Source organism: Carya illinoinensis, chromosome 3, assembly GCF_018687715.1.
Source record: "Carya illinoinensis cultivar Pawnee chromosome 3, C.illinoinensisPawnee_v1, whole genome shotgun sequence".
Classification (NCBI taxonomy): Eukaryota; Viridiplantae; Streptophyta; class Magnoliopsida; order Fagales; family Juglandaceae; genus Carya; species Carya illinoinensis.
This window is the reverse complement of record NC_056754.1, coordinates 11,845,365-11,856,058: the sequence shown is the minus strand read 5'-3', so window position 1 is coordinate 11,856,058 and position 10,694 is coordinate 11,845,365. Positions and strand designations below refer to the sequence as shown.

Below are 10,694 nucleotides of genomic sequence, written 5' to 3'. Positions count from 1 at the left end.
GTAGATTCTAGCTGCCTGTTTGAGTGTTCCCCTTCTATCTCAACCTCCACTTGCCTCTGATGGTGATATCCACTCTTGACAGTGTACATCCCATTTGCAGTAAAACTCCAGAACATTTTGTCCTCCCTACCTCCCAGGCTGATGGGGATCGAAGTGATACCTTGAATCTCAGGCTCTGAAAACATTTCCTGTAGCAACTCCTTTTTCCAGCTTCTTTGACTTGGGTTAATAAGGTCACTGACCATTTCACACCAACAATCCATTTCTCTTGGAGATGCCACTGAACCCGAGGGAAGAGAGGGTATCCACTTGTCAGTCCATATGTTGATACTTTTGCCATTACCAACTCTCCATCTAAGTCCAGGTTTGAGAATAGATAAACCAGCCATAACACTCCTCCACACATAGGAAGGGCCTGTTCCTAACCTTGCATTCAGTAATTCCCCTGAGTTGAAATATTTCTGTTTTAACACACGTGCTGCAAGAGAGGTAGGTTCTTGCAATATTCTCCAGCTTTGCTTGGCTAGCAAGGCTAAATTGAACATTCTGAAGTCCCTGAATCCAAGACCACCTACCTCCTTAGCTGAACTTAGTTGGTCCCACGAGACCCATTGAATCTTTGTGGTCTCTTCACTGAATCCCCACCAGAATTTCCTCAGGAGTTTGTTTAATTTTTGAGTAATGGAGTATGGCAGCAGGAACAAACCCATTGAGTACGTTGGTATAGCTTGAAGAACAGCCTTTAGGAGGATCTCTTTTCCTGCTGCAGATAACCTCTTCCCCCTATTAATAACTTGGGTTTGATATTTTACAACATTTGCGCCAATCGAAATTGTGCAATAAAAATCGTTAGATCATGGCGTACTTAAAAATCACTCAAGCGGGAACAGATCATTCACCAGATTTCTGCTATTATCTTGCTTGTAAGACAAAATAACATTTTTGTTAGAACTCATAATAGAACTACAAATCTTATAAAATCTTGAACTTTCTTATCAAAATATTTTTAAAACCAAAAGCCATAGATTCACATGGTCTAATATCTTTGATCTGTGAGCCCCCTACAAACTCTCTTTTTTGTTTTCTTATGCTTTATCTTTTATTTTTTATGCATGACTTTTCTATACGTCTCCTTATATATATATATATATATATATATATATGGTCCTTTTAACATTTCTTTCTAGATGATAAACACATTAAGCTTATTTAAAAAAAAAAAAAAAATGTAGAAACTCTCATCTATTTTTAATTACTATATCAATTTAGCTAGGTCAACATATAATTTTTATAGCATGCTCTACTTTATGAAAATGTATAGACTTTTTAATGCTAATTTGTCCCCAAAAAGATTGTATGCATTAAAAAATTAATAAATAAATAAATATTTTAATTTTATAATATTTTTTTATTTAATATTTTCTCTCTCCTTTTTCAAGAATCAAGATCCTATACAAGATTAACTTAAACTATTTTATTATGCTTCACAAATTGTTTTAATTCATAAACTTCTCAACTTATCTCGATCAACAAGCTTGTCCAAAAGTCCGTAAATACTACCGAGTACTGGTGCTTGCCCACCAATTTGATCTGGACCCAGCTTGACCGCCCTACTTCAAATTCAACTGACATGAGCATTAGGATCGAGGTTGCCAAGAAAATTCAACCGAAATAATAGTAACACATAATGGTGTCATTTTTTTATCAATCAACTAATTAATTGCTGACCTTAAAATGTGAATAGAATTTGATTTCCTTCTTAGTGGTCTCAATGTCGACATTCTTCCATTAACAAATAAGAAATCCAAATTGGTTTTTCTTTTCTTAAAGGATTCCAACCAATTGCCAGATTGGCGAGATAATTAAATGCGGACGTCCTAATAATGTGATCAATAGCTTTTGGTCCACAGACTTGTGACGTTCTACCCAAAACTTTTTGACCTTTTCAAAGAAAAACTTATTCAACATTCAACGAGGATTTTTTCGTTAGAAACACTTTTACTAATTAAAGAGTACTTGGAAATAAATCATGGGATGACCTCATTATTTCTGCAGCAATAGCAATAATGAACATATTGCTAATTAAAAATCATAGTTGTTCTTAATTTTATTTTTTCCTACATGTTTGTGGAATAACAGGCGCAGGAAGCCGAGGTTTATTCAAGTTATTATTCTTACTAAACTTCGTTAAGAGGCTCGGGACGACCCTTATAAGTGTCCTGCCATGACAAAGTTTGCACTTTAATTAGAAAACTCATTGCATGTACTCGAAAATAAGTAAAAATATCAATAAGTACTTTTATGTAAATAAAACTCATATTACTGATATGCTTATTGCTTAATATGTGATTTGATCAATGATCATCGAAGTTTGATTGACGTTAACAGGATAGAAGGAAAAAAACAAAAAAAGAAGGAAGCTGAAGCGGCTTTCCTTGTCCAACAAGCTTGCAGTTTGACAGGCACTCAACATGCAGTGAAATGGTCCTAATTTGACAAAATAATGGCCCCAGAATGTCCTCATGCACTCATCATCACCATAGTCTCCAAAAACATCGAACTCTTTTTAGATGTTCTCACTTCTCACACCCCTATTTCATTATAAGATAGTTGGAAACTCTCTCGATACCCCTCACACCCTTGATTTACGTGTTATATATTATATCTCTAACTTCGTCTCTTTAGATTTTCACAAAATGTTGTCAAAATTTCAGCAACCATTTACCTCACGGAAGCTCCTCGTCACACTCTTATGCGTGCTCTTCTTACTCCCTTCTCTAGTTTTAGGAGATTGCACCTGCGATACTGAGAATGAAAAGGGTGATAAGGACCAAGCTCTCAGATATAAACTTGTTGCTATTGCTTCCATACTCGTTGCTGGTGCAATTGGCGTCTCCATTCCCATTCTCGGTAAGTTTATACCGGCTTTGCGTCCCGAGACGGACATATTCTTCGTAATCAAGGCCTTTGCAGCCGGTGTGATATTAGCCACCGGGTTCATCCACGTACTTCCCGATGCTTTTGAGACATTGACGTCGCCGTGTCTTAGTGAGAATCCGTGGGGAGATTTTCCGTTCACGGGGTTCGTGGCCATGGTGTCCGCGATCGGAAGCTTGATGGTTGATGCCTTTGCAACCTCGTATTACTCACATCGCAGCAACGTCCAACATGGGACTGGAGACGAGGAGAAGGTCGGCGGACATGATGAGGGACATGAGGGTCACATGGACGTTCATACTCATGCAACTCATGGTCATACTCATGGTTCGGTTGCTTTGTTTCAGAATTCGGAGTCGTCGGAGCTTCTTCGGCACCGAGTCATATCGCAGGTAATCTTGAATTTTGGGCATTTTCAGGTTTTAGTTCGTATAAGCACGTTGAAGATTCCAACAAAACAAGTTACCTTTTCTTTCTTGGTTGATTTCCATTCTATTTACAATCAAGTAATGGTAAATTATTGATTTTCGTTATCGATTTTATTTTCTTAATTATTTTTTGGCATGAAGAATTTGGAGTAATTTGCTTATTGTTTTGACTAAAACTAATATAGGTATTGGAGTTGGGAATTGTGGTTCATTCAGTCATAATAGGTATTTCCTTGGGTGCTTCTGAAACTCCCAAGACAATAAAGCCACTTGTAGCTGCTTTAACCTTCCATCAATTTTTTGAGGGCATGGGACTTGGTGGATGCATCTCTCAGGTAACATCTCCATTTGCAGTTATATAAAATTCAATGTATTTCTGGTGGATATGCCTTCATTTTGTGTTGACTGACTCTTCATCCAATAAGTTTGGTTTGTCAGAGTTGATCTTGACTAATATTTTGGAAGGAAGTATATATTTTCCAAGCATGTCTGACTTTAAGCTTGTCGAGATTCTTTCTACGGACAAGTAAACATGCTTAAGACTCGTCTGTTGCTTGTGTCCTGTTTTATCCATAACTATGAAGAAAATTTCGTAAGTCAATGTTACGGATTCTGTTTTGAATCTATTGTTGTAGAATAATAGGAGAATACGTTACAATAAAATAGTGAAACCAAAAGGATCGAGAGACAGTTCAACTCCATGAGTTGTTCACTTGTTTATCTTCTGTATATAATTTGCCTTTATATAGTTGCTTCATTATCTGCGTATTGAATTGTTTTACGACTGCCGTTACATGGAATCCTGAAACAAAACTTTTAACATCCCTTTTTTCACTCTGCATTTTTAGGCAAAATTCAAGAGCCGAGCTATTGCAATTATGGTGGTATTCTACTCTCTTACTACCCCAGTTGGGATTGCAATCGGAACAGGAATATCTAATGTCTATCATGACAACAGTCCGACTGCCCTGATTGTTGAAGGTATTTTTAATGCAGCATCGGCTGGGATCTTAATCTACATGGCTCTTGTGGATCTTCTTGCAGCTGATTTTATGAGTCCAAGGATGCAAAGCAAATTGAGCCTTCAAATAATTGTAAATATATCTCTTCTTCTTGGGGCTGGTTGTATGTCTCTCCTGGCCAAATGGGCTTGAATATTTTGTGATGAAGTGCTCTCTCATTCAGCCTCTTTTTCCTGCTTTGCATCCCCACATAGCCACATGGCATATGGTTCAATTGGAAAGTTTTATCAATAAGATTATACTGATTGCTTTGCTCCATCAATTTCTCCTCAACGTAAGTTAAAAATTTAACAGAATGCATTGTTCATGCCTCGAGTGCCTGTGAAAATGAAGCTAAAAATAATGAGAAATTGCTAATATTTTGGGTTAAACATTACACCAAATGTACCATAGGAAGAACTATTTCCATTACAGGCGGCTAGTAATGGAAAACAAAAATGTTTTGAATCCGACATTAACTTGGTAGCCTGTCGTTCTAGGATTTCAGTCCTGATGGCCATGAAGGGCCACATGGACATCAGATTAATTAGCACCCCAAAACAGTAGGTAATCAATACTTAAAGGAAACAACCATATGGATACAAATATCACCAAAAAGTTGGTAGACTACAGTACAGAGACAACGGGGATGAAAAGCAGACAACCATCCCTCATGCGCAGTTACTTGTTTATATAATAGAGTACAATAAATTTGGTTGCATCTTTCATACATACATCACAAACGAATAACAAAATTCTCCCCGAGAACCATACCGATCACAAAGAACTAGTCGGGAAGTACTTGGGCAAGTTGTAAAATTTGACAACGGAGTGAATTTCCTGCAGTTGAAACTTGAAAGGGTCTCTTGCATTGGAATATATTGGAAGAGGCCGAGGGATAGAGATCTTTAGATCCATCAAATGGAGTGATTGGTTGCTTATCGTTTCCCCCAACAGCCCCGAATTGACCATGACAAGACATCAGTCCTTTGGCAAAGACGAGTAACGACCAACACGAAAGTACTCATCTCTCAAGCAACAAGCTTGACCCGGAGTCTGAGATGTATAGATGTAAAAAAATGTTTTTCTTCTTAGCGTCTCTCTACAGCGTTTACCTGACTTTATAGGTCTGGTTTGTTGAAAATTATCTCTATCTCATTTAATTATTATAATTTTTTTTAAACTTTCGAATAAAATATAATAAACAATTCAATTTTTTTTTAATTTTAAAACATAAATTATATTCTAACAATATTTTATTCAACTTTCAACTTTCATCTCATCTCGACTCACTATCCAAATCTTCCCTACAACATTCATGCCTCATGACTGAAACCCACAATTAAAACCAATAATTCATTCCAACAAAATGAGTTGTCACAATACTCTAATTTATATGTACCAATTCAACATCCTGGCATTGCAAATTGTAAAGCAATTGTCTGGACCCAACTTGAACTCAACATACTGCATTGAACAAATCTTTACTATTATCCTTCGGAACACCTCTTGTTTTAACAATCCAAGGAAAGTCTAAATTACATATGGACTTGTACTTCAAAAGGATTAGTCAATGCTACAATTGGTGTCCCTTAGAATCATTGTAAAGAACACTAACTTACTTTCTCTCAAGTAATGTGGGATCTCATTTACCACCTTCCATAGTCAATCGGAGGTGTTACATTTGTAGCCTGAGACTCGCAAAGAAAAAAGCCTAGGATTGTCCCAAAATGACATCAAAAGGACATCTCAAGGTCATAGCAGCATTACCTGAATGAGAGCACAAGAGAACAAATTTTAGAAATTTCCTGTTTTGTGTGCAGAACAAAGTAAAAGGATCAGATTGAGGAAATTACAAAAGCATCAAGCCAAATTCATTACAACATACAAGAAGATGACGTTGACTGCTTCATCATCAAGGATGAAATCCCCCACCACACAAAGTAAGATAAAATAAAGACAACAAAGGAGGGGAAACCAGATTTGAGTAGATATGCATATCACACATTACTTTTGTTAAAGGTGGCCATGGGTGCCAAATCCCACATTGGCTACTTACTAGGTGAATCTGAACCATATAAATGATCTAGGACAATTTCAAATTGATTAGTCATTTAGGAGTTATAGCTTATATGTGGCTAGTGCTTTTCCTGGATCGCTGCATGATGGCATCAGATCCACTAGTAAGGCCTGGAGCACTGTGTTACATGGTCTTGACATGATGAGTTGAGTTGAGTTGAGATGAGTTGAAAGTTAAAGTTGAATAAAATATTATTAGAATATTATTTTTTAATATTATTATTATTTCGAAATTTGAAAAAGTAAAATTGTTTATTATATTTTGTATTGAAAGTTGGGAAAGTTGTAATGATTAGATGAGATGAGTTGAGTTAAGTTAAACTCAACTTGGTAACCAAATGCTGCCTAGGATGTCAGAAATTTAAAAGGGGGAGTTTGTACACCACATTCCCTCATTGGTAATAGAGATAGCCCACATTATCTACCTGATAGGAGAAATTAGGCCTAATTAGTGATTCTACAGAAGTTTTACATAGACTAGTCTTTTGGAGTTATATTTAAAATAAACTAAGTACATAGCATATCAGAGAAGAGATGTCTTGAAATGCAAAGGATATCGAGAAAAACTGCATTGATATGGCCATGCACCTTTACCTAGAAGCCTTCCTGCTACTTTACAAAGGACAATGCCAAGCTGCAACAGCAGTTGCAGACAGGGTTTTGAGAATAACTTGAACCTCCTAGGGGTCGGCTCAAGTGGTAAAGGCCTTGGACTTGGGGGTATGCACCCCCAAGGCCTATGATTCAAATCCCCTTGGGTGCAAACAATCTCTAGGGGCTATTGGACTGGGGGATTTTTTTCTTGAATTACCAGAGATGCACTTGCGGTAAACTTCATGGTGAGAACTTGTGCACCCTCGGGATTTAGTTGGGATGCTATTCCCGGACACCCAGTGCCAATAAAAGAAAAAAGAAATAGAAAAAGACAAATCTTCTGTTCTCTCTGATTTTCAGACTAATAAGTGTCTTTTCTTTTCATTAAAAGATCAATCTTAAATTTTCCTGCTATGAGACTATATTTTTGTTATTTTTTTGGAAATTTATTTTCGATAAATTAGGCATTTTTATTATGTTGGGTCCCTTTACCGGGAACAGTTACGAAAGTACATAACACTCCTAACCTATGGGAATGGGGTGTTACAGTGACTTACCTTGGTAAATTCCTTTTAGTTGAAATTGAAGTAGTTTATCCAGCCAACAGAGTTTAGTCCTCACTGCTATCAACAAGCACAACCTCTATCAAAAAGGCATGAGCAGTACCCTAGGACAATCTGCTTCAGATAATATGCTAACATGGCTCAGCAAACCAGCAGAGTTCCAACTCCATCACAGTTGGACAGGCTAAATGTACCAGGAAGTTCAAATCATCATCAGCACAAACCAAATGACGCAACAGCCACTAACCAATTCAATTACCTAGCTAGCTGCCTCCAGTTCAGTAAACCACATAGCAGTCTCCATTTATATCCCAGTGATGGCAATGAATTCCGAGATCTCATCTGTATTGGAAGCAAGATAAGGCCTATACCCAGCATCTTTCATCTCCGTAGCCAAAATCTTTAAAATACCATATACCGCATCACATTGAGGGTGCTTTCTATCCCTAGACACAAAGCTGTTCACAAAACCAGCAGTCTGAATCCAACTACATCCTGTCTCCTTCGTCAAACCTCTTTCCATCATTTGTTTCTTCAATTTATCGACATCTCCCCAGTTTCCTTCCTCTGCATACATATTTGAAAGCAAAACATGGTAGCCTGTCATGCCGTTTTCCCTCTCCATTTCAGGCAGCTTGTCAGCAACAAGTCTTCCCAGTTCAAAGTGATTATAAATTCTGCAAGCCCCAAGAAGTGATCCCCAAATTTCCATCACATTGCCCTCTTCACCCAATCCCTTGACTCATGGGCTTCAACAACCCTTCCAACTCTCCCTAACATGTCTGCAACACAACAATAGTGCTCAGTTGAGGGCTGAATATTATATTCTTTTTCCATAGACTCGTATATTTTAAGTCCTTCGGCAACCAAACCAGCATAACTGCAAGCAGACATGACTGCTACAATGGTAATAGCATCAGGTTCAATTCCAGATCCCTGCATTGAATGAAACAAAGAGAGAGCTCTGTTGGCCATCCCATTCTGACCGTAGCCCAATATCATTGTGGTGCATGTCACAGAGTTCTTCTCAGGTATCGTAACAAACACATTTTCAGCATAGCCGACTGAACCAGATTTGGAGTACATATCAGCTAAAGCAGTTCCCACAAAGACATTTTGGTCTAGATGGTGACGAATGCAGAATCCATGAAGCTGCTTCCCCAAATCTATCCTTCCCATAGGATTACAAGTTGGGAGAACTGATGCCATTGTTACAGCAATGGGTATTATATCCTGCTCAAGCATCTACCTAAAGACAACAAAAGCTTCTTCAATCAGACCATTTTGTGTGTACCCAGCAATCATAGCATTCCATGTGGCCTGGTCTTTATCATGTGTAAAGTTTTTCTCAAACAGTAGTTGTGCAGTCCTAACTGAACCAGATTTCGCATACATATCTACCAGATAACTCTCCATTCCCTCAAATTGTATTCCATGCCTAGTAAGATAAGCATGGACCTGCTTACCAATATCCTTGTTTCTAAGATTTGATGCTGCCGAAAGAAGAGCTGTTACTGTTATGGAATCAATCGCAAGCCCTTGCTTCTGCATCTCATAGACAAGCATCAAACCTTCCTCATCAAATCCATTCTGCACAAAAGCAGAAACCATAGTGTTCCATGAAACACCGTCCCTTTCTACCATATTATGAAAAATTTTGAATGAAGTCTCAACAGAGTTGCACCTTGAATACATGACAATAATTGCATTCAGTATGATGACAGGTAACACTGATAGATTTTTAAGTATAAAAGCATGTAACTGTTGAGCCAATCTCAAGAGCTGCAGCTGCGAAACTGCAGTCAAAGCTGAAAGAAAAGTTACATCGTCGAGAACGGCGTGTTCTGATTCAATGGCCTGAATAAAGAGATTGATTCCTTCGATAGGACGGTTATTCTGAACATACCCACCAATCATAGTGTTCCAAACTTCCGTATTCCTCTCCATACAACAATCAAATATCACTTTGGCCATATCAAGGCAGCCAAGCTCAGAATACATGAATATAACTGAACTCACAACAAACAAGTCACTGACATATTCACTTCCCAACTTAAGGAGCATTCCATAAAGAGTATTTGCATTCTCAAAGTCTCCTAACTTTGAAAGAGCCGGAAACACATTTACAAAACTCACTGCACTCGGTTGTATTCCCATTTTTGTCATCGTCCTAAACAGCTTAACTGCTTCTATATATCGCTGTGTCTTTACATACCACGACATCATAGTATTCCATGCAATCACATTTCTTTTACGCCTTGTATCAAACACTTTACGTACTAAATCATACCCAGACCCAATGCAATAAGAGATTTCTTTGTCGGCTGTGCTCAAACACGTGGAGTACATGTTCAGAAGTGAATTAAACACTATCCTACTGGGATTCGATTGGCACCTAATAAAATGGCAATGAACGGCTTTACCAAACTTTAAACTGCGTGTTTCGGCACAGGCTTTGAGAGTGGAAGAGTAAGTGTAAGAATCGCATTTGGTGGCTAGAGATGAATTCTTCATCTGAGTGTAGAGAAAAAGAGCTTCATACGGCATGTTGTTACAGATAAAGCCAATAATGATCGTGTTCCAGAGAACGGTGGTTGGCTTGGGAATTGTGTCTAGCAGTTGACCAGCAAGATGGGGTTGTCCTTCTTTGCAGAGTTTGCTGAGGCGGGAGCGAATGGTGGGAGTTTTTATGGGCTGTACAATTGGTTGTGAGGTTGTTGGGAAAAGGTGAGTGCTGGTCTTGGGGGTGTAAGTGGGAATGGAAAGGGTGGAGGAGAGCGGCAGAGGAAAACCAGATGTCATTGGGAGTTATTCTGCTGGCCTTTCCTCCCGGTTTCCCTGGTTGTTATCGGTGCTGATGTCTGGTTGCAACGGTTTAAATATATCTGTCACACTATTTTTCTATATTAAATTTATGGTTGAGTAGTGGCATCAGATGAATAGGAGATGAGATAAAAATTTTATACTTAAATAAAAATAAAAGGACGGTGCTACTCCGCCGCCCAGAGTGCACCGCTCCTTTTGACCGTACAGCTGTTTTTTTTTTTATTTGTCTTTTTAGATTTTTTTAATATATTTAAACATTTTAAAAA

The 10,694-nt window shown here is 38.0% G+C and overlaps 1 protein-coding gene and 1 pseudogene across 1 annotated transcript; one reads left to right on the top strand and one right to left on the bottom strand.

Moving 5' to 3' along the window:
• The first annotated feature begins 2,564 nt into the window (after positions 1–2,564).
• LOC122303281 (zinc transporter 5-like) lies at positions 2,565–4,645 on the top strand. The gene is made up of 3 exons (XM_043114980.1): positions 2,565–3,329; positions 3,551–3,700; positions 4,214–4,645. Exons 1-3 carry the CDS (start codon positions 2,571–2,573, stop codon positions 4,517–4,519), a joined length of 1,215 nt encoding a protein of 404 aa, XP_042970914.1. The 5' UTR covers positions 2,565–2,570; the 3' UTR covers positions 4,520–4,645.
• Positions 4,646–5,819: 1,174 nt separating this feature from the next.
• LOC122303280 lies at positions 5,820–10,483 on the bottom strand (annotated as a pseudogene).
• Between the last annotated feature and the right edge of the window lie 211 nt (positions 10,484–10,694).

Coding starts and splice junctions, on each gene's coding strand:
- LOC122303281 (XM_043114980.1), top strand. CDS start 2,571: ATGTTCTCACTTCTCACACCCCTATTTCATTATAAGATAGTTGGAAAC. Junction 3,330..3,550: donor GGCACCGAGTCATATCGCAG/GTAATCTTGAAT, acceptor AAACTAATATAG/GTATTGGAGTTGGGAATTGT. Junction 3,701..4,213: donor TTGGTGGATGCATCTCTCAG/GTAACATCTCCA, acceptor CTGCATTTTTAG/GCAAAATTCAAGAGCCGAGC.